General features: G+C 40.5%; 1 protein-coding gene across 9 annotated transcripts in view; it reads right to left on the bottom strand.

The window, feature by feature from the left end:
* ADAM22 (ADAM metallopeptidase domain 22) overlaps positions 1-24,748 on the bottom strand; it is a 219,169-nt gene extending 194,421 nt beyond the window's left edge. For 4 of the 9 annotated variants that reach the window (XM_030550492.1, XM_030550493.1, XM_030550491.1 and 1 more), the window contains exons 1-3: positions 24,401-24,747; positions 23,842-24,002; positions 1,662-1,738 (exon numbers count right to left, since the gene is read on the bottom strand). In XM_030550492.1, the coding sequence (XP_030406352.1) occupies positions 1,662-1,738; positions 23,842-24,002; positions 24,401-24,479 (317 nt within the window). In that variant the 5' untranslated portion in view covers positions 24,480-24,747. Of the gene's footprint in view, positions 1-1,661; positions 1,739-23,841; positions 24,003-24,400 lie in introns of all 9 variants that reach the window. The other 5 variants (XM_030550495.1, XM_030550497.1, XM_030550498.1 and 2 more) reach the window with 3 other exon arrangements.
* Positions 24,749-24,951: the final 203 nt, after the last annotated feature.

Genomic DNA, 24,951 nt, shown 5'->3' with positions numbered 1-24,951 from the left:
AAGCAGGGGATGAAAAATGGGAGAAGAGAGCAAATGCAAGAAATAACCCAAACTGTTAAGCTAGTGGATTTTATTGAATCAATTTATGTTCCTTTATATTATTTCCCCGATGACCTCTTATCTCTGTCGGGGAATAGAATGGAATCATAGTTGCGAATACATATTTCTACTGGCTACTACACATTATGTATTGTTAATTAACTAGAGAAAAAAATAGAATATTACACCAAAATCACCAGAATACATACTAAACCCTTGAGCAACAAGGGAGAAGTAGCCCTAAGACCTCTAGCTTAACTGGAGAAATGTCTACTGAAACAATTTCCAAATGATGGTTGTGACGCACAGACCTATCCAGGTTTTTTTACACTGCTCCCAACATCAAGGCATCCATGCAAAGGCAGATAAGATCCATGTTTTCTGCACCAGAGGAGACTGAAAGATGCTTCAAAAATTGCTCTCTTCCTACCACCTACCAATTGAAATTAATGTAACTCCAAAAGTTTGTGGGGGTTTGGAGAAGACAAAATCATCTCTTTGACACTCCCCAAAATACAAGCGCCAGCAAGAGCAGATGATGCCACCAACACATGCCTGCTTCAGCATAGCTTTAGGTATTAATGCTAACATCAATATTTGCAGAGGAAACAGAATCGCTAACGTTGGCCTTGGCAGGCAAGTGATTAACTGATTTTCAAATATATTGTTATAAAGGGCCAAGTTTCCAAATTGGTTTCCAAAACTCCATCCACAAATTTGGCATACACTTCTGCTTGTGCAACCACAAAACTGACTTTCCTCTCCCAAACCCCTCAAAAAAGCATTTATTTTTCATAAGTAAAGGTTTGATGCTGCCATAGAAATGTAATATACAAGTTTGTAAATAAAAGCAACAACTCACTCTAATTATAGTAAAGACAAAATATATATCATTTTGAATATAACACCTGTTCCTGGGGACATATATTAAAAATACATTTCCCAGGTTGTTCTGGTAACCTTGGTCCTTCCTTTTATTTGATAAGATTTGTGCATGAGCAAATACAATTTCAGAAGCCCTTTTGAAACCTTGCATAAAATCTCATATTACAAGCCAAATAGCACCTTTCATTTTCATCACTACATGGGGAAAACTGGGGACAGAATTTAGTTTACATTACATTACTGGTTTGAGAGAGAACAAATTTTGAAAAACATTGCATTTCATCTCTTAGCGCTGGATTCAGGGGTGGCTCCAGGCACTAGAGCATGAAGTGCCTGCCTGGGGCGGCAAGCCGCGGGGGGTAGCCTGCTGGTCGCTGTGAGGGAGGCATGCCTTCGGCCTTCAGCAGCATGCCTGCGGGAGGTCCGCCAGTCCTATGGCTTTGGCAGCAATATGTCTGCACGCTATCAATTGCAGAATTGCAAACTAAATAATAATATATCTTACAAAACATCTTACAATAAGGTTCTTAGTAAGTAGCAATATTTGAAAATATGCCAAAATATACAGAGATATTTGATAAAACAAGGAAAAACAAATACTATTTCAAGTCCACTAGATACATACAAATATTATTTATTATTGGTATTACGGTAGCACCTGGGGACTTCAACCAAAATATGCATCCGATTGTGCTAGGCACTTTACAAATACAGAATAAAAGACAGTCAGTACTTACTGGTTTAGCATTACATCTAGAATGAATGATGACCCAAATGCATCAACCTGGAAGCTGGCACGGGCAACATGAGTGGACTGCAATGTTAAAAAGATTGGAATGTGTTAGCACTCTGCTATGTCAAAATGTATCACATAGATTTGAGAACATAGTATAGACAAAAAATGAAATAAAAGTATTAAGCATCAATATGCCATTAGCCCAGGAAAAATTCTTACTGTTTAGTGTAAAAATATGTTGAATAATGTTTTTTTCTATATTATCTGATTTTATTCAAGATGTAGAAGTAGCAGGATAATAAACCCAAATAAATAGAGGCAATATTCCCTTTCATAAATTTCTACCTTTGCAACCCGTCAAACTTAGGATCTCCGCAGGTAGGAGTTTTCAATGCATCACCCTGTATTGGGGTGTTATTTCTCTCATATTACATCACTATTGATCCACAGGAACTGTAGGACACAATATCTTTCTTTGGAACTCATATTCTCAACAGAAAGGTAAAAACACCACAAGCCAACCTTCCCTGACTAATCATCTAGATTGCACCTGGATCTGGAGACAAATCTGTGGAGAATAGCTTGACAGCTGCTAACATGAAGCATGCTAACTTGGTTAGACTGCTTCTTTGTGGTCTGGTCTAAACACCCTCAGCCCTCACTGAAATTATATGGCGATGGAAGGTACTCAGCACCTTGCAAGATCAAACCCTTGATCTTGATGCATGGAATTTTCTCTCTTCAGCGCACATACATAGGAGTGATAGCAGTGTTATAAATTGCTAAACCATACGGTCAGCTACATTTATCATGTGGTTTCTGGCCGCCTCACTTACATTCTACCCACTAATCTATCTCAGCCAGAAAAACTTCCAACATTCCAAATCCCTGAGCAGCTACAAAGAGCTGCCATTTAAAAAACCTGAACAAACAATGTGCTAGAGAAGTCTCATTCCTTCTCTCCTAGCCAAGTGTATCCTTCCTTCATTACCACCAAAATTACACTAGTCCAATATTTAGTCCTACTCAATGACATGTATAAGGTCTGTTGTCTCACAACCTGCAGGGCTAGAAATGGGAGCCTTCCCCCCATCCCCATTAGAAAAGGAAAATTCCCAATGGGACACAGAGCACATGACACTAGTCCTAGAAAGTCCCAAAAACTAAACTGCAAAACTGATTTTTGTTTAAATAAAAAGCCATTTTTAGATCACTCTGGTGGAGGTTTAAATTAGTTGCAATTCTTCTTTCCCTCTGAAACCTGTACAACTGGACTTGTAGTAATTAAGGCAGAGGGATTTAAAGGCTATATAGGCAGAAGGATTAAAAAAGTACTATATTTTTTCTTTAAAAACCCCTCGTAATACATTTCTGTAAATAAATGCAATACAGGTTAGTACAGAGGTTATCAAGGATTTGCTGGCGGTCAGTTGGGATGGCCTGCACAACTCACTCCAAAGGTGTGGAAGCAAAGGCCATATTTTCATGCTTCTCAATACTGGGGTTGGTACAGTCCAGGGAGCAATTTACAGAAGCCTCAAGTTTGTCCTAATTTATGGTCATCTGCCCATTGACCCAAGAGTCTTTCAGCACCTGGAGATTGCACCCTTTCCTCTCAGGAACATCCCTATGCCTGAAGTAGTAGGGGGTGTTGTGGCCTAAGGACATATGCCAAATCTGTGCCACTCAGGTAACCCACAAATACAAGTGGAATCCTCACAGAGGCAGATAAGCCAGCTTTGGGGCTACTTTGCTGCCAGAGCAGAATTGGGCCCAATAGATTTTAACATTTCATAAATGGGGTTTGTGATATCAGGAAAGTTAGCCTGTAACACACGTCGCTCCCTTCTACAAAGTGCAGAGGCACACACTTCCACAAAGGGGTCCAGAGAAAGAAATGCCTGGGCAACTATATGGGGCACAGTGAGTGCTGTATTCACATTGGAAGGTCATGTGTTGAGAAAAGGCTTTTCAGTAAGCTTTCAGCATAAAGAGGGAAGGAAAATAGTGAAGTACAGTAGAACACAATTTGAAATCCAATCTGTCATGTTTGTACCGACAAGCTAGTGTCACCAGCTCCCAGGCTGGTAAGAGCTTTGAAAAGGAAAAAATAGGGATGCTGGCCCAAAATATTACAGAGAAAATCCTCCTGGAGAGGCTTTCTGGTGGATGCTCCCTGTTTACAGTTGTGAAGAGGAACAAGTCAATTTTCCTTGGCTTTAAGAAGAGGAATCTGTTCAAAGGCTCCCAGGGGTCCATCCTCTTTCGTAGGGAGAAGCTCTCCTCACTGCTGTCAGTTGCTAATTATATCATCAGCAGAGTCAGAGCAGCACTGACTGTACTGAGAACAAAAACTCACGCTGGCTGCTGCCCTTAGAAGGGGATTGGTAGGGAAAAAACGGGAGCTCCTCCAATGGTAGTTACTCCCAGGGAACTGGAGAAACATCCCCATCTGCACTGCAGGTGAGGAACCACAAGGAAAGCTCAACTGGAGGAAGAGGAAAGGACCAGATCCCCTGAACTTCCCTCTTTGGAAAGTCAACGTTATTTTACAAAAAGATTCCTGAAGGATTAAGGAGGGATGAAGGCCCTGTAGCCTTGCCTACTCCTTGACTTTGGAATGCAGGGAGACATTATGCCTGGTAGAGTTCACAGCACTACGACTCTCCTATCTTTCCTTGTCTACTTCTCTTGAAGCACTGAACTGCTCCTAAGTTCCCTGTGCTACTTGCAGCCCACAATGAGCTACCAGGATCAAGTTCTTACAGGCATGACCTTATCCTTTCCATGCCTGGAAATATATAATGGAGAAACATGCGCCATCAGTTTCCTTGCTGGAAAAGGAAAACACGACAAGTAAAGGGAATTACACCCTTTTGGTTTGCTGGCTTCTTTTTTACAGTACACTGCATAGGTATTTTGTTGAAGGTTCATTAATATGGGAATTTCAATGTAAGAGAATTAAAACAAGTAACAGGGGTTCTCCCCAAAACAGAGATCCTAAGTCAAATTTTTTAAAACAGAATGATTTTTTAAGTGCTTAGAAGATAAGTAGTATTGCTGAATCCAATTGAAGTTTGAGGTTGGACTTTCTCTTCAAAATGGTCCAGTTTTGGTAATGAAATGTATGTGCATATAAATCCCAGGAATTTAAACCCTGCTTTAGTTGTAAGAGCCAATGTAAAATTAACTATTGAACTGCTAGGGTGCCTCTTTATCGATATCTTTTTATATATACAATTCACATATTTATAGATTTTAAGGCCAAAAGACACAAGACCATTATGATCATTTAGTCTGACCTCCTCCATAACACAGGCCATAGAATGTCATGAGGTGATTCCTCCATCAAGCCTCTTATTTCTCATAGAGCTACAGCAGATCTTTTAGAAAAAGACATCGAATCTTGATGTTAAGACATCCCTGGGTAAATTGTTCCAATGGTTAATTACCCTCACTGTTAAAAACATGTAGCTTGTTTCTAATCTGAAATTTGTCTAGTTATGAGATTCCAGGCATTGCATGCATATTTTTATACACACACACAGTTCTACACATAAAAATTACACAGAAATGTGTGTGTATATATTTTCATGTTATGACATTTATTGCGTTACAACCTTTAAAAAAAGAAAATGTGAAGTGGTACAATTTTTATGATAATCCCTTTCATGTAAAATTAGTCAATATCAGGAGAGTGGGAGCTTTTCTGAAACTTTAAAATTATAGGGTTTTCAGGATATTTAGAATTATTCTGAAGTCTTCACTGAGTCTGCCTACAGCAAAATTGTTCAAAACCCCTTCAATTCTCTCTTTGTTATGCACTAGAGCTGAAGTGGTGACATCATTTTTAGGTGAATTTGATGTGCTCATATTCTCCATTTTCCTGTGCCATGCAGAGGGATTACTACTGATGCCTTGCAGTAGACCCCAGTTTTCATTTTATGTTCTACCCAAGATTCCATAATTTACATCTGTGGTCCCCAAGAGTTCTAAGATTGAAACCCAAGGAGTTTAGAGAAGCCCAAATCTGGTACCATCTCCATCTCTTGCTTGCCACTGCAGCTACTAGCACCTCCAAGATTATCAAAATTATCTGTAGCAAATCAACAAGTTCGCTTTCCTTTTTCAGTTCTCAGGCAGCAGTGTATGCTCCTGATTTGGATTCCAAATGCCCTCTTTTCCGGTTGGATTTTGCCACCTTTTTTTGGCACTTCCTCCATCAGAAAATGATGGTCCAAGAACCTCCTATTTATCTGCTAGAGGCCAAAAAATGTTCCTCATCTTTTTTTGTTTAGTTGTTTGGTTGTTCCATGGAGGCATGTTTGCTAACCTCTCACTTCAGCAAACCAGTCAGTCATTTTGTACCGGCTTATACACCAGCAACTGCTGCACAAAGATCTATGCTGTTAGCTGTTCATTACTATATTATTAAATTTGAAGAGCATTCTAGAGCACATTTCAAATTCTTAACAATGGGCAAACTTTCACAGTTGTTAGGATCTTTGCAGGTGACATAACTAATTATTCCATAAGTCATTACACAATGACATTTCCCGTGGCTAACTTCATAGTAATGGAGGTGCAACTATGAGAGGCATGAGGGTTTGTTGTTTGGGAATTTTTTTTTAACTATTAAGAATATTGTGCCATATTGATCTGGTCTGGAAAATTTCCTCCCCCAAACATGTATCTGAGAGGTGCAATTACTGTGCTATTGGACACTAGAGCTGACCCTTGACCACTATTATTCCCAGACAAAAACTAAAATGTTAAAATTATGGTAAAGTAAGAGTACGTATAGGTAATATAAAGTAAAACATTACATAGATGTTGCAATTATCCAAAATTCATAGTTAAGTTAAACTTAAAAGAAACCCAAACATGTTGAGACATGGAAATGCAGAGTTTCAATAGCCATTTTGATTATATTTTTGATAACATTTTTGTTAACAGTACTGTGCAATACGAAACATTTCAAAAAGTAGCCTTTTTGGCAACAGTTTGTTGTTGTTGTTTTTTTAAAATAGGCCATTTTGGACCAAACTCCTGTTTGTAAAAGAAATGTTGATGAACTCTAAGAGACCCAACAGAAAAAAAGAAATTTCATTCTGACTGAGTGGACATAGCTTTAATCAGAGGCTGGTCTCTGTAAACTGGTCAAGCACAGGATTGAGGGAGGAATCCTACTTCCAACAGACAGGAAGTAAAGAGGGATCCTTTATAAGAACTATCCCTTAGGAAACAGTTTGCTATAATAAAACACAGAATATGCAACATCCCAAATTATCAATAAGGAGAAATGGACAGAAAAAAAATTCCTCTGCCATCGTCTGACAATCTGAAGTAACATCAATTCAGCACTAGATCTGGTTGGAAATTTTTTGTCAAAAAAATCTCAGTTCGTCTAAAGCTAAACTTTTTGCAGCAATGTATCGAGTTTGACAAAACTTTGTTCAGAAAAGTTTCTCAGGTTCAGGATAGATTTTTGAGTCAAAACACAGAAAGAGAGAGAGCACCCCAGAAGAACCAAGAGCCCAGTGGTTATGGCACTCAGCTGGGATGAAGGAGTCTCTGCTCTACCTGATTCAGACCAGGACTTAAACCTGAATCTTCCATATCCCACATAAGTGCCCTAACCATTGGACTCTTGGCTATTCTGGAGTACTTCAGTCAGTCTTTGTGTGTGTGTGTGTGTGTGTTCACTTCTCCCACCCCCATCAAAAAACTATGAAAGTTTCTGTTCCATTCTGATGCACAATGGGAAAATTTTCAAAATCAAATTTTCATGGGACAGGAAAAATATTCTGAGCCTAGGAAACATACTGAATAGAGCTGGGTGAGAAATAATACTGAATATTTCTGCAAGATGCATGAAGTAAAAAACTTGCTTCTACATTATTTTTAAACAAGGCTACTAAATCATATTTTGGCAATCTGAACTGTTTAGAGAAGAGATAAAACGGCTACCAAAGAATTAACTTCAGATTCCCAGACACATGACAACAAAAGAACCAAAGGGAAGGAAATCAATGGATTCTTTTATGCCATCTAACTCAAGCAAGAGGAACAAGAAAGGCACCTGCAAGGGCTCATCGCAACCACTGAAGCAAGATAATCAATTATGTCATTCAGTTCTCAAACCAAGCAACTTTCCCAGAAAACTGAAACATTTTTATCATAGATGTGACACATCAACATGTGACAACTGAATCATAAAAATGGAGTTCCACTGACACAAGGAAGCAGCACACTATACAGCATATGAACAAGAGACAGAAGTAGAAAACACCATCATAATGAAAAAAGCATAGTGCTTCCAGCTCTAGAACAATCTAGAAGTTCCAGAACCATAATACTAACAGCTTGCGTGCAAGTAAATAAAAAAAAAGACAGTATGATTAATCTACCTCTAAACTAGGATGACTGCAGTACAACATATCCCAAAGAATGTTGTCAGATTTGCACAAGTGCATAACATGGAGTTCCTCTATAGACAACTCCTCTGTAGACAGTGCTGAGTGCCATACACAGCTAACATGGGGTAGTTAACAATTGACGTTATTAAAGATTGTGAAGTTAAAACACCATTCCTATGTGAAATATTAAAGGAAATTTTGACACAAGTGATATGAAACTGAAGAGTCTAAATCAGATTCAGGGTGATGTACAGTCAGTATAATAGAGTGCTAAAAAGGTACCTTTAGGTGTGTTTACATGAACTTTTAGTTTGGGGCAAGCTGAGCTGTAAATCTAACTAATGCTAACAAGCCATGCCCTGATTGTGAGTGTGGGCCCTGCTACCCACACTCACAGGTGTTCTGGCTTTGATCTATGCTGCTTTGAAATGGGAGTAGATCACAATGCACTCGGGAATTGTTAATGTGTTGCAGCAGGGCCCACGCTGACAAATGGTGCATGACAGGCTAGCACCATGTAGAGTTACATCCCAGCTTGCCCAGAACTAAGTGTTTGCGTAGATAAGCATTTACTGTACACAGCACTCTATATATGGGCCAACGCCTAGTCCTAGTTACATCATACAATTACAGAAATGTAGGGCTGAAAGGGATCTTGAAAGATCATTTACTCCAGCCCACTGAGGCAGGGCCAAGTACCATAATGAATCCAGAATAGATCCAATGATTTATTGCTGCAACCGAGACCAGAATTTAGTCCAGTGGTTCCCAAACTTCGTTTCGCCGCTTGTGCAGGGAAAGCCCCTGGCGGGCCGGGCTGCTTTGTTTATCTGCTGTGTCCGCAGGTTCAGCCGATCGCGGCTTCCACTGGCCGCAGTTCGCTGCTCCAGGCCAATGGGAGCTGCTGGAAGTGGCAGCCACTACGTCCCTCGACCTGTGCTGCTTCCAGCAGCTCCCATTGGCCTAGAGCAGCGAACTGTGGCCACTGGGAGCTGCGACTGGCCGATCCTGTGGACTCGGCAGGTAAACAATCCGGCCCGGCCCGCCAGGGGCTTTCCCTGCACAAGTGGTGGAACAAGTTTGGGAACCACTGATTTAGTCCAATGTATTCAATCCTGTCACCTCCTCTGAAACTTCACACAGGTGTCAGTGACCAGTTTTCAGAGACATGCCTATATTAGTAATAGAAAAAATCTCAGAACAAAAGAATCAGTCTTTTAAATGTTGTAAAACACAAAAAATATAAATAGAATGGGGAGCAGCTGTGGTTCCCTAGGACACATGGAGGTGGTGGCCACTTTAAATATCTAATATTCACTAAAATATTTAGAATCATACAAAACTGAATCTGGTAAAATTATTGGATTCAGATATGATACCATCTGAAGGAACTGTCAAATCTCCATCTTGTCCCGACCATCCTTAGCAGGTACCTCTTGAAATACTTGTAGACAACAATTTACCACTTCCTTAGTCATTCTCTCTCTTTGTTCACAAGCTCTCTCTTTGGTCACACCTATAACTATATCTAGATACATATGGCAATTTCTTAAACAGATGCCAAACAAAAATGCAGAAACAAGAGAATGTGTTAGTGCTGTGTAAAAATTTAGTTAGAATATGTATGGGATGCTTCTGACTCCTGAGTGGCAAACATGCCACAAACTTTGCTGAAAAACTAGAAATTAGAAAGGCTATTTAAAAGGTTTTTTTTTTTCCATTTGTTTGCTTTGTTAATACTGGACTATATTTTTCTCTCTCTACACCTGCTAGGTTCAGCGGGTGCAGGGCTGCTGAGAGCGGGTTCGGGCCCCAGTGAAAAAAATGTTTTGGGCCCCACAGGAAGGGTGGACCGGCTAAACAGGGCCAATGAAGCTGAGCCCTGGGCCCCCTTCCGGACCTTCGGGCTCCGGTAATTTGTACCAGCTCCCACCCCCGTCGGCCCTGAGAGGGTGGGAGAAGCACTATCAGCCAGATCCTCAGCTAGTTAGGAATTGACATAGCTCCACTGGCTTCAGCAGAGCTTTTCCAATTTACACCAGCTGAAGATCTGGTTCTGAGTTCTAAAATAGTTTCTGTCCATACAAACATCATGATACCAATGGACTGTCAGAGCTAAAAGCAAGGGCTGCATATCCCATTGGAAAGCCAGGAATCTATTCTTTCCAGTAGTTAAAAGGTTTTTTAATTGTTTGTGGTTATTAAATTAGAGGCTGCTTAAACCTGTTCAGTGGGATGAAATAATGAGTCCTGGGGAAGACAGATGCGTGGACAGAGAGCTGATGGAGCAGCGATAATTGCAAGATCAATGCTGTTTATCCCATGGACATTATTACCATATGGGCAACATCTAAGTGGTAGTGGTGACCATTTTTAAGCAGTCCCTCTGACCACTTCACCTAAACTCTGCCTACTCATCCATCTTCTCCAGAACTACTTCTAACACTCCAGACTTCTGAGTAGATTCAGTCGCCATTTATAATAAATAATTAAACTCCCAGAAAAGTACTCATGGGAGAAGGGAGAGATTCCAGAAGACTGGAAAAGGGCAAATATAGTCCCCGTCTATAAAAAGGGAAATAAAAACAACCCAGGAAACTACAGACCAGTTAGTTTAACTTCTGTGCCAGGGAAGATAATGAAGCAAGTAATTAAAGAAATCATCGGCAAACACTTGGAAGGTGGTAAGGTGATAGGGAATAGCCAGCATGGATTTGTAAAGAACAAATCATGTCAAACCAATCTGATAGCTTTCTTTGATAGGATAACGAGTCTTGTGGATAAGGGAGAAGCAGTGGATGTGGTATACCTAGACTTTAGTAAGGCATTTGATACGGTCTCGCATGATATCCTTATCGATAAACTAGGCAAATACAATTTAGATGGGGCTACTATAAGGTGGGTGCATAACTGGCTGGATAACCGTACTCAGAGAGTAGTTATTAATGGCTCCCAATCCTGCTGGAAAGATATAACAAGTGGGGTTCCGCAGGGGTCTGTTTTGGGACCGGCTCTGTTCAATATCTTCATCAACAACTTAGATGTTGGCATAGAAAGTACGCTTATTAAGTTTGCAGATGATACCAAACTGGGAGGAATTGCAACTGCTTTGGAAGACAGGGTCAAAATTCAAAATGATCTGGACAAATTGGAGAAATGGTCTGAGGTAAACCGGATGAAGTTCAATAAAGACAAATGCAAAGTGCTCCACTTAGGAAGGAACAATCAGTTTCACACATACAGAATGGGAAGAGACTGTCTAGGAAGGAGTATGGCAGAAAGAGATCTAGGGGTCATAGTGGACCACAAGCTAAATACGAGTCAACAGTGTGATACTGTTGCAAAAAAAGCAAACGTGATTCTGGGATGCATTAACAGGTGTGTTGTAAACAAGACATGAGAAGTCATTCTTCCGCTCTACTCTGTGCTGGTTAGGCCTCAACTGGAGTATTGTGTCCAGTTCTGGGCACCGCATTTCAAGAAAGATGTGGAGAAATTGGAGAGGGTCCAGAGAAGAGCAACAAGAATGATTAAAGATCTTGAGAACATGACCTATGAAGGAAGGCTGAAAGAATTGGGTTTATTTAGTTTGGAAAAGAGAAGACAGAGGGGACATGATAGCAGTTTTCAGGCATCTAAAAGGGTGTCATCAGGAGGAGGGAAAAAACTTGTTCACCTTAGCCTCTAATGATAGAACAAGAAGCAATGGGCTTAAATTGCAGCAAGGGAGATTTAGGTTGGACATTAGGAAAAAGTTCCTAACTGTCAGGGTAGTTAAACACTGTAATAAATTGCCTAGGGAGGTTGTGGAATCTCCATCTTTGGAGATATTTAAGAGTAGGTTAGATAAATGTCTATGAGGGATGGTCTAGACAGTATTTGGTCCTGCCATGAGGGCAGGGGACTGGACTTGATGACCTCTCGAGGTCCCTTCCAGTCCTAGAGTCTATGAATCTATGAATCTACTCCCACCCCCAAAATGAGAAATCCTCCCCACAACCACCCTAAATTAATGTGGCCCAAGGGCTAGATGAGGCAATATTCAGTTTTGCACCTGTGACAGGTTTAATTCCAGATTTCTCATGACCCTCCAGAGTTAAAAAGGCAGCTTTATATAAATGAAATTGGCAAGTCTCCACTTCCTAATGAGATACCCAGCACTTGCTTCTAGCTTTGGAAAATCCTGAAATATTGGACTTTATATTCATGACAACTTTATGTCTAGAAAAGTTACTTTAGTTTATTTATAGAGTATTTTTAATTTAGTTATAATTTTAATCTCCTTCTGAGACCAATTAGCATAACTTTTGTTGTGGAAAAACTCTTCAGGGGATTTGTCTGTAGAACTTCTGGAAAAGTACTCTTATCAGGAGAGCAGGCAAGGATTCAGGTATGAGAGCAGTGGTGCTTATCTAATCTGCCGGATGTCTTTGAATATATCACTGCCATGACAAATAAGGGAAATTCAGTGGATGTTGTACCCTTAGGTTTTTCAAAGTGCATTTAACAAGGTTCCACATCAGAGATAAAGGGCTAATGCAAAAAATCATGAAATAGAAGATAATATGGTGTGATGAATAAAGTACTAGATTAACAATAGGGAACAAAGAAAAGCCCTGGATGAAAACTTTTCAAGATAGAAATATGTTACAAGAGGATTAATCCAGGGTCAGGTTTGAGAGCTTCTAATTATTGTAATAATTATATTAAAACAAAATGATTTTAACTACTATTGAAGATAAGGCTTCTAAGAGAGTAGAAGTGGAGGCAGAGCAAACTGGGCCTGGTCTTTAAGACTTTAAGGCCAGAAGGGATCATAATCATCTAGTTTGACCTCCTGCACATCACTCCTGTAATAGACCCCTAATCTCTGGCTGGGTTAGTGAAGTCCTCAAGTCTTGATTTAAAGATTTCAAGTTACAGAAAATCCACCATTTACTTTAGTTCAGATCAGCAAGTGACCAGTGCCCCAGGCTGCAGAGGAAGAACATGGGGGAACATTCCTCCCTAACCTGAAATATGGCAATCAGTCAGACTGAACATGTGGACAAGACCTACCAGCCAGGCACCTGGGAAATAATTCTCTGTAGTAATCCAGAGCCCTCCCCATCTAGTGTCTCATCACCTGCCATTCAATATATTTGCAAACAGCAGGTATGGATGGGCAATATGCCTTAGTAGGCAACTTTGTCATATCATCCCTTACATAAACTTTTCAAGCTCCACCTTGAAACAAATTGGTTTGTTTGCCCCCACTGCTCCTCTTGGAAGGCCGTTTCAGAACTTCGCTCCTCTGATGGTTAGAAATTTTCATCTAATTTCAAGCCTAAACTTGTTGACGGCCATTTTATATTCATTTGTTCTTGTTCTTAATTAAAGTTACAAGAAAAAAAATTAAGGGACTTGTGCTTATTCTCACTGGAGAATACATCACTTTAAGGTAACAGAGACTTTCAAAGTACCTTCTTACTAAATGTGTTGTCAGCTCTTGGGCTAGATCCTGATTAAGTAATGCTGAGTAATGCCTTACTCTGCAAAGAGTCTAATTGAAATAAGGCTCAACTCAGCAGGAATAAGGGTGGCATAATATGGTCCATCTTCAGAGTCAAACCACACATTACAGATGAGTAGGAAAAAACAGCCAGTAAAGTTATTGTAAAGGTCACCAAAAGGCACTGTCTATTGGCTCATTCCCAGCAGCTATGCCTAATATGCTAACTTTTCTTGATTGGATCCAGTTTTCAAGTTGCTCTGTTGTTTGCTCTATTAGTCAAATTGTTCTAGCACTAACTGGCTTTTTTCCTTGCTTTCTTCTTACCTTTTGTCACATACATTATATATATATAAATATATATATATATATATATATAAAATTAATTTTAGTAGATATGGTGTTAACTTCAATTTCTAGCGCAAGAGTCACTTTTTCAGAACTTTCTGTTCTAGCTACTATTCCAGAAAACATTTCAGAAGGTGGCAGAGAATGTATATTATACAAACACACAATATGGTTTGAAAAGGTCCAGTCCGGTCTGTTTGCTTGGACATAACACTCCTTGCCTACTTTTTCCTTCTTTTTGTTTGACAGTAAAGTTTCTGCAGAAAATTAAGTTTCCCCTCAGATGAGTCCTCCCACTAGAAGACTGAAAAGATTGTGCAGGACTCAGACTCCCTGCTGTAAAAATCCCCACCTCAGTGAGATTGGTCTCAAAAAAAGCAGACAATTCTAGTCTCCTTTGGGCTCATGATACCTATCACAGCTCCCTCGCTTCCTTTAAAAAGTTCTCCCCACAGCCACCAATGATTCCCTTTCCTCAGGCATACAAAGATGATTTCAGGAGTGCCTAGCAAGGAGCAGCTGTAACCATAAAAACCCCATCTGCCTTTGTGTTACATGCTCCAAATAGTTTTCTGGTAGTTCTACAAACCATCCCAGAAACAATGAGAAAACAAAAAGGAAAAAACAGACAAAATTGCTTCCCATCTGGAAGTTTTGCATCTGCATAGCTGGCAAACTGATGTCATGTTTGAAGCAAAGATGCTGATATTGAAAAATAGAAGTGATCATACCCAATGAAGAGAGATCCAGAGAGGGTCACTGCAATCTTTCTATAGATAAAATGAGGATTTGTTAACTCAAGGCTTGACAACTTCAGATGTCAGATCCATTACATGCAAGCTTTTTAGATCTCCTTTGTGTTGTTTTTACTGAGAGGATACACATACATGCACAATCTGTTAGCCCCAGTGTTTGCAGTTTGTAGGAAGTAGGAACTTTATTCAGGAATCAAAAAAGACTCGTTTCAGCAGAAGGATGAGAACAGCCAATACAAGATTGAAAATATCATCTATTATCCACTTTCACAGGGTGGGCTGGCCCATTTAGGTAGTTGGGCTGAGCCCCACCAGTGCCTACTTATCCATCCCCAGGTAATGGATATGAGCTTGGGCCAGTGGTGGATGGGGTGTCAAGGATTATCTGAAAGTAGCCGGGGTGGGGAGGGAGGGGAGAGCTTCCTATAAGCAGGAGCCTTCTGTATCAGTGAGAAAAAGGAGATAGATCTAGAGGGATCCAGGTTCAAAGAGGACTGGGGGAGGAACTGTCCATACCAGCCAGAGGGACAGGCCTGGCTAGAGCTACCTGCAGAGGGGAAGGAGCAGAAGCCTTAAAGGAGCAGCAAACTGAAAAGGGAGACACTTGAGGAAATGCCAGGCAACAGAACCTGCATTTTGGAAAAAAATGTTGAGCCCAGCAACAGGCTGAAAGAACACGGGAACTGGAGGAAATACTTGTTTTGACTTCAGTTGAGATTTGAACCGTGAGGTTCTTGTAATAAACCAGACCCCACAAAGGAGTATTATTTGTCTCACATGAAAGACTGGGTGCAGTTATTGAGAAGTTAAACTGAGGAAGTGGCAGGGTCCAATGACAGATTGGGCAGGTCCTGATTGCACCCTTTTCTTTGGAGTGGCATTTTGGATTTAGATATGTAAGGGCAACAAGCAAGGCTAGTAATGCAACTAGCTAGATGTTAACAGAACATATCATAACTATGACAATACGTGTAATGCAATTCACCTCTAAGCAACATGAATGTAGTGTAATAAGAAAATATCTGCAGTATGGGCCTGTAAGTATGTTATGTGAAATAAGAAGTGGAAGAGAAATGTTGGGCTTGATTCTGAACTCACTGATACCGGTGTAAATCATGAGTGATTCTACTAGAGTCAGATCTGGGCTCACTCCCTATCAAGCTTAGATCTGATAATGCCAAAATATTATTATGACGCACATGGCAGAATAAGCAAAGACTGAAAAAAGACTCATCACTTCTTATAAGTCTTACTGATCTCTAATCCTCTCAAAGTCTTATATGATGCATATGTGTGGATGCTTTATGAAATTAAGGGATGGTTTCTGGAGTCAATCCTTTTTCCCCCCTCCGCTGGCAGTAATGTGATAAAAAACCCACAGTGCACAGATTTAATTGGGATTTGGACATCTAAATCCCTTAGGAGCCTTGGAAAATCCCAGGCCTAATGTAAAACGTTACAGGAATGTGTGTTCTAGGATAGTAATTTTCACAATATGAAGTGGACTTAAGTTTTGGGATACTGTTTTTAAGTAAATTCATCTGTTCTCGATAAAGAATCTGATCAGCGAGGAGGGATTTCTCCTGAAAGAAGTTTGTACAGAAAGGGTATTTATAGACAGATGGCCAGAGTTAGACTATAAAATAAAAATGTGCTATTTCATTACAATGCCAAACACACTACTTTCAAGTCAACTTTAATTGGCAAAAGGGCACATCTGGCAGCCCTGTCCACATCAGAACTTCAGATATCAAAGGGTAGAATCCAGCTGAAGTTATGCTGCCCTTGCTGCAGGCTGAGATCTATAGAAAGTTTTGGTTTCAGCACTTTTTTCCCCCCTTCTTGAGGGCAGAACTTACACCTAAACATGGTATTGCTATTTTAATTAAGTAAATATCTTTCACATATTCATGAAGAGATAAAGTGGTTGTGTTTATGCTGTTCATATGTGTATGTTAAGGAGCTCCATCAGAGTCTAAAAACAGTAAAGCACTGCACATATTTTGCCAAAACCCACTCAGCTTTGTTTTATTGTGGGGAAAGGAGGCTGAACCTGGCAGCAAACTGAGTGGACACGTTTCTTAGCTGCTATAGTCTCAGTCCAGACTTAGCCTTTGTTTTGCCCTAAGTTTCATGATGGATTTACTGCAAACTGTGTCTGTGTTTCTACCAGAGCCATTAATTACTGGCCAATACACTGAAGGGGACAAAAGAGAGTGGAGAAATCAGACTATTTTTCACCATGTGTCTCTTTCCAGCAGTCATTGTCTTGTCACTCCCAGAATCTTCCATGTCTTCTTTAGCCTACTCTACAGTCAGAGAGCTCTGTTAATTACTATTAGTTACTGTTTGAACTACTTGACATGAAAAATGACAAAACAGACCAATCTGTCAACATCAGAACAGAAAACAGAAAGAAAGACAAATACATTCTTTGTTGCAAATTCTTCACTTGACTCCAGTTATATGAGATTAGTATTATGTATGTGTATTACAGTAGTATCTAGAGATCCCAATCAAGGATCAGGGCCCCCATTGTGCTAGGCCGTCTATAAACAAGTCATAAGATGACATACCTTGCCCCAGAGATCTCCCAATCTAGCTTTATGACAAGATGCAGAAGGTAGGTGAAACATAAACAAAGTTAGATAGGATGAGGTAACTAAATGTAGCACACTGTTCTATAGCGGGCAGTAATCTACTAATCTACAACAGGCAGAAAGCTCTCAGATATCAGATCAAACTCCAAACAAATACAGAATTCTACAGGAGATTTAGAATAGTTTTGAAATCTAGATGGTTTGTTATCTCTCAGATTATACTCTTTTAGAGCCACTATATCATCAAAATCACTGGCTGGCTAAGGAATTGTTGGTATCATCATTTAGATAGATCTTTACCTTTGACTGATCTTAAAGCTCTGAATGGTGGAGGTGAAATTCTTCAATGGTTTTAGAGCCAGCACATAGCCCTTCACATGACAGAAGATATGGGAAGGGAGTGCATGGGGGAAACTGAAAAAGTATCTGACCCACAGGGTATTCTGTGTACTCCAATATGTGCCACAGACAGAGTTTCTGCCACACACGTCAGTGTGGATGGGCACAATGGGAATTTGGGTTTATAGAGATTCTGTAGCACTGAGAACTCCTGCAACTAGTGCAGAAGGGTAGTAGCCACTATCTCCGCTCATAAATTAGGCTAGCAGCTGTCAAGAGAAGAAACATAGCAGCCCAGATCTCCAGTCTGGGCTAGGAAGTGAAATTCACCTCTCAAACCACAGCACTCTGCCCACATAGAGCCTCAGTATTCAGGCTCTCTGTGGGTGGAGTGACCTTTCAACTGTTTATTTTATTATTTAGCAACAGGAATATTTCTCAAGCCACTGATGTAGTTAAAATGCTACAAGACACCAATAGCATGCTCTGTTTGTTGTTTTAGGTCAAATAAACTTTGTACAGTTTTAAAAGATTGCTAAGAGGTAGTACTTTAATTGTCTTGTTGTAGGCTTTGGTAAATGATCATTCCTAAATGCAGGCTTTTTTGTGCAATATTGTTTAATCTTCTAGAGTCTGTTCAGAACAAACGAAGTGGAGGGGGGAGGGAATTGTTATTTCTTTGTTAACTCTGCATTTTTATGTGGAACATAACACACTGTTGACCACAGAAAAGCATCAGAGAACTCACAATTCCCCTGGAGCCTTCTATAATATCAACATGATGGTCATGTCATAGAGAAGTACAAGATCATTTCTACTTTCTATTAGAAGATACTGTATCAGCGTTTTGTTTTGGGTTTTTATTTTAAATAAAATATCTAGAGAGTTTCTGGCCTTGTGAAGACAATGGGGTCCTGCTGCAGGAAGAACAAAACTCAGCATAATTATTTAATTAATAATTTCTTACGTGCTCTTTGCTATGTTATCAGGGGGCATTGATGATAACACAGGGCACCCTCTCTTGCACCTTTCATCCAAAAGTCCCAGAGTACTTTAGAAAGATAAACAAATTAAGCATGACATGGTAGTTACATATTGTTGCTCTCGCCAGCATAGTGGCTCCTGGCATTAGGGCACTATGTTGCAGGGGACTTTGCCTCTTCTGTGCTGCCTGTTGACCACTTCTTCAGCCCTGTGATAGCCTGTCTCCCTCTGAGTCTTCCATGGTCTGGCCCTCCAGCCAGGTCACTCTTCGGTTCAGCTCCCTTCCAGTGTAATAAAAAATCCAAATGATCATTTGTCTGACTCTCCTGAGCTACACTGAGGTTCTCTGCTTCTTGGCCCTACTCCCAGACCCTGCAGGGCTTCTCCTATGCTACTTCATCCTAGTAGGTTTTCTTCCTCATGTCTGGGACTCTGGAAGCTTATCTCAGGGCTGTCTCTGTTCCTTATAGGACCTAGTTCAGGGCTCTCCCACGGATTCTTGCCCTGTTCCCTGTAGGCCTTCCAGCCTAACTTTTCCAAGCCCTCCCCAGGAACTCTCCTTGCTCCTCTTTCCTGGGTCTCCCCCTTCATTGAGTTCACAGCTCTGTTCAAGGAGTTCTTTTCCTGATCCCCCTCAGCTGGGGTGCTCTATCACACACAGCTGGATCACTAGTTTCTAGATCACCAGAGAGGCTAAGGAATAGCTGCTAAGTCACAGGCAAGGCTGAGCCCAGCTTGCCTTAAAGGACTAGCCAACCTTTGACAATCCTCCACGGAGGACACCCTGCTTCCACTCCTTAAGAGCTCAAATCTAGGAGTTCCCAGTGAGTGGCTATACGAGAACTGTGATTTATTTATTTCTATTTTTGTGTATACATATTGTTCCTAATTCACCAAGGTTCAGAGCCAAATAAGCCCTGGTGAGTTAAACATAATATGACAATTAGCTACAGAAACTAGGTTTTTAGAAACTTGGACAAAACCGAAACTGTAAATCCATCCCCTCCTTGCTGCCTTTGCCCTCATTCATCCCTTTCTCTCACCCTTCCTTTTGACCTCTCACTCTCCTGTGGCTCCATCCGCACACAATACAAGCATGCTGTGGTTCCTTCATCCTCAAAAGGCCATCTCTTTACTCCATCTGCATCTCAGCTGCCTCCATTCTCTTCTTTCCCAGGACTCCAAACTCCAGTTTAGATCCCATCTAGTGCAGCTTCTGCCCTTTCCTCTGAACTGAAACTGTCATAAGGACCTCTCATGGCCATATCTCAGAACTTGAACTCCATCCTTACCCTCCTTGACATCCGACACTGCCTTTGACACTGTCAATCATACCCTCCTTAATATCCTGTCCTCCTTGGACTTCTGTATCTTCATCCTCTCCTTGCTCTCCTAATACCTTCAGCTTCTTTTTCTGTAGGAAAAGAGAGGAGAACTCAATCTCTGTAGGAATCTCTATTCTCTTTATACCATCTTGTTGTGCAATCTCATTCACTCACATGATTTCAGCTACCATCTTTACGCCAATGATTCAGAAATCTATCTCCCTCAATCCAATCTCAAATCTCCACTAAACCGCTGACAGCTACTCCTGAACATCTCAATAACATCTTAAACAACGTGGTTAAAAACAAACTACTTATATTTCTTCCTGTACCCTTCCCCTTCTCTCCATTGTTACCTATCAATAATTCCATCAACCTCTCTGTCACTCAAGTCCATAATCTAGGAGTCATCTGTCACTCTTCCCTACCCCTTAACCCACACATCCAGGCTAGGTCCAGATCTTGCAGCTTTCTACTCAGTTCTGTGTTTAAGATCTAACCTCTTCCTTTCTATTAACACAGGTAAAACTTTCATTCAGCTTTAATCATATCCCATATTAATTAGTATAACTTCCTCCTCTCTAGCTTCCCTGACACCTATATCTCCCCATCCCTCCTATCTTTAATCAATTCAAACACAGCTGCTAAAATCATCCTCCTTCTCCAGTGTTCTGTGATCACATCACCTGCATCCATACCTCCTCTGGCTCCCCATTTTCCTTTCCCACCACATCCAGTACAAGCTTGTTGTCCCAACCTTCAAGATCTTACAAAGCTCTGCCCTCCATACACATCTGCCCATCTATTATGGTGTCCCTATGCCCATTACTACTGCTCTGCCAAAGATGCTAGCTTTGACTGCCTCTCCTACAACCACTTTGGTGCCTTCTTGAATGTTGCCACTTATGCATGGAAAGTCCTTCCTGAATTAATTCATAAATAATCCTTTCCTTCAAGTCTCTGCTCAAGACTCATTCTCTTTCATAGCTCTTACAAGAAACTGGCCCACTAGTCATGGATAGAATGAATAACAGTCAGAAATAAAAGTCATATGTATCTAATAATAATTTAAAAGTATATATACAAATTGTATTTATTTTGATTGTGTCCTTGTTCTCCAACCCTTTATACGTTACTTGTCTTCCTAGACCATAAACTCTTTCAGGCAGAGGCTGTGTGTGGGTGTGGACAGTATCTAGCACACTGCAGGCACTACCAGAAGGCACTTAATAATTCAATAATAAATGCATTATGTAATTTTATAAGGTACTTAACTTTTGCTGAGCCACTAGGTAGAAGCAAACCCAAAAGTTAACTCTGTTAGCTGCAATTTTGGTGGGTGTTTTGGCAGCAATAATGTAAAGTTTTATTGTGGGATGTTGCACCATAATAGCCAGCATATTGAATTGTCCAACTGCAATTGTACACTTTTCAGACTTTATACTGCTGCAAAAATACTTTCCAAACAGGCAGCTCCTCAAAACTTTCTGTAAGCAAATGTAATAGTGCTGCAGATCATATGTTGTCAAGATGACTCAGAACTCTAGGATGAGGCAGTGCAATGCCCTTTTCAATTAAGAAGCACCCATCCTTCTATAAGAAAACTATATAAAACCAGTGCATTGTTTTTGGTCTATTTATATTCCAAACGTCCCTTCCCATCACTACTAATTACTGATTCCTTCAGTGGGGCAACAGTCAGCTACTATACCATGGGAAGGACTATGAGTATATCAGGTAGCAGAAAAAGGCTTATTTATGAAGCAGGAAAGCTTCTAGTTGCACATTGATATTTTAGCAATCAGCAATGGTGGAAAGAAAATAGATCACTTAACATCATTTTTTAAAGCTTGCCTCAGTGTAGAAACTATACTGAAAATACAATTCAACTTTTTATGTTGTTGAGTCAACAGATATTTCTCTTGTGAGTGAAAGGGATGAGATTAACATTGCATAATAACTTGTCAAATATGGATGAAATGTGACAAATCTTTCAGGAGCATCAAGGTTGGTAAATAAAAGATCTGAAATCATATGTAAGGAAAGACAAAGACTATTCAAGAAACTAGGGAGGCATGTTAGTTTCCAGTTTAGGCAGAGATCCAGGCCACTATTTTGAACTGAAATGTTGTACTTGATTGCAATTTTAGATATTTGTAACAGATGTGGCATGTGCTGTTGCAATATGTGAAGGGTTCAAAAACTTCAGGGGTTCTCAAGTGACTTTGAAACACTGAGACACAATTTATTTGATTTTTTAAATTATACACATTTTGAAAGCATTTAAAACTGCTGTAAACATTGTACTATATCATGTCATAAATATATTTTCAGCACCAGGAAATTCACATAGGATGAAAAATGATGCATACAGGTAACCGAATGTGCTATGAAGAAACAATGTATTAGTGAATCATACAAAAAGAACACAAATTGCCAGAACTTCCTTCAAAGTTTGTCAGAAGAAGAAACCAAAGAATGTAAAAATTCGCTATGTATATATTTTGGATGGAAAATTAAGCCTACCATTATCTTGGATTGCAACAGTCACCTAGAATGCATGATTATTCCAGGATCTTAGTCTATGACAACATGTTCTGAGAAACTTTTTGTAATATTAGGTAAAAAGATATCTATATCAAAACACATAGTATATTTAATTGGATTTACATTGACTAAAATTATTTTCATTAGTATTAGTTTTGTAGTGATAGTTTATATATAAGTGGTTGCACATTAGTACCTAAACAGTGAACCACTGCAATCAGTTTAATTTTTTATATTATCAATTACTGTATTTTTGTTTCAATTTTAATAAGTTGTCCATGCTTATTAAACACAATCATAATGCACAAAATTCATTCAAAAACTGACACTAATTTACTGCTGTGAGTAATTTTTCAGCAGTGTTGTTGCAAATAGATTTATTTCTTCCTCTGGGTGAATTTAAAAAAAACAAACGAGCAAACAAAATCAGCCTTTCTATACAAATCCTCAATTAGAGTCAAAAAGCTAGATATCATCTCCAAAAAAAGCACTTAGGGACCATTTCAAATGAAGAGAAATAAAAAAAGGCAAAGGAACTATCCCTTCAATTTCTGGATTAATTTTTATAGCACTGCAGTAGGATTACTGTCCCCTAGGACCTACAGGAAACGAGATCTGCATCTCAGTGAGAAAACATTTTAAAGTAAATACTCCTTTTATCTGATGTCCTTGGTACCCTCGTGGTACATTCCTCTGGATTACAAACACCTTTCTAAACACAATTTCTTACTTTTTCTGTGAAAGTGAGTCTCTCTGTTCTGTTTGTACAAAGGTACTGACATGGCACTAAATGGCATTCCAGGGTAAATCAAAGCTTTCCTATTTTAAAACTCTGAGTTAAATGCACCCATATTCTTAAAGGCAAATGATCTACCTAACATCAGATTGTCACTGATGCAGGAAGTTGGAAGACGCACATCTTCCCGGCATTCATAGATCAGCCACACTCAGGGAACATGCAGTAAAGGATCATTTGGTCTATTGCAATTGCCTATACCTCAGCGAAGATATGAAACCCTACCCACATCTAAAATAGGTTTTAAAAGAATAACCTGAGCTAACCCAGCGTCACCCCTTCTTGCTATTGACTAAAGCAGAGAGAGTCACTCTCAGCAGCAGGACGGTTTGGGGATGACCAGTGCAATGTTGATAACTGCATCCTGTGTACCTCATTGGTGGGTTGACTGCAAAGCCCCCTCCCCCTTTGCTGTGATTTCTATGCATGGCGCAGCATCATACATGACTAGCATTTGGAAAGAGCCCATTTCACCGAAGACACGTCTCCGGGGCAACAAGACACCAAATACTCGGCTGCCGGCTCCCACCACTTAAAAAGCCCGAACCGATCGCAAGAACCCAGCCACACTCCTGACCTGCTTCCGATCCGAGCTGCTGCTGACCCGAGTGTTGAGCACCCCGTGCTCAGTCTGGGTGCCGTCTTCCGGGCGGGGGATCAGGCGGAGGGGGACGATATTCTGCCTCTCCAGAAATCGGTTTTCAGCCCTTCTCTCCATCTCCGTCAACAAGGCGGCTCCTCGGGGAGGAAGAAATGCACACGATCACCGCGCTGGCCCCGCTATGCTAAGCTGTGCTCGCTACAATTACAAATACACCCCATCTCTCTCTCGCTCTGCGTGCAAGGGGGGAATAGTGTCTCTGAGCCATGCTTACTGCTCACAGGGCACAGAAAGCGATGTAGTGCGGGCAAGATCTCCATCTTAATGGAGCCTTTTAAAAAATGCACCCTTACACATCCCCCCCCCCAAACACATAGACATGAAGTGTAGCTCGTGTTCGTAGCAGCTGCATGATGTGTTAATTGCACCGGTGTGGTTTCTACCATGCACCTGCCGGACCATAGTTACCATTGGAAAGGGTAAGCCCCCAATTAAAGGTCATTGCATGCGGAAATCATAAACAGTCGTAACTTACCTTCCTGCCTGGAATGAACCAGAGAGAAGGTCCCCAAGGCACAGAACATCAAGGAGAGCAGATAAGCAGCCAGCTGCATGGCTGTGTCCTTCAGTTCCCCCCACCCACCCGCCTTGGAAATTATCAGAGACTGGTCTGCATGGTCCAATATTGAGCAGCTTTGTGCTTTCGCCCCCTCTATCCTGTGTGTTCTATGTCCAGCCGTGCATTGCTGCTGCTCCCTCAGTACCGCATTGTGTTTTACTGGTTTCCGTTAGCCTTCAGGATCTTTTACTGCATTGGGTGGTTTGCTGTAGCTTAAATAAATTCATGCTCCTCCCATCTCTCCTCATCCACATTCAGAGCCCTCTAGTAGAGAGACATATCAATAGCCAGCTAGGCTCCCTGAAAAATCGCTCTCCAGGACTTTGGAGAGGGAAGATGAGTGAGTGAGGTTAGCTGGGAAATGTAGTTATTAAAGCCCTGCACTAAGGACATTTAAAATTATACTGGTCAGAGCATTAGAGGAAAAAAGTATAAGGCACAAACCTGCCCCAGCAAGGGTGCACTCA

Source organism: Gopherus evgoodei, chromosome 2, assembly GCF_007399415.2.
Source record: "Gopherus evgoodei ecotype Sinaloan lineage chromosome 2, rGopEvg1_v1.p, whole genome shotgun sequence".
Taxonomy (NCBI): domain Eukaryota; kingdom Metazoa; phylum Chordata; order Testudines; family Testudinidae; genus Gopherus; species Gopherus evgoodei.
The sequence above is the reverse complement of the archived record's forward strand: the minus strand, read 5'-3'. Positions and strand labels throughout refer to the sequence as shown.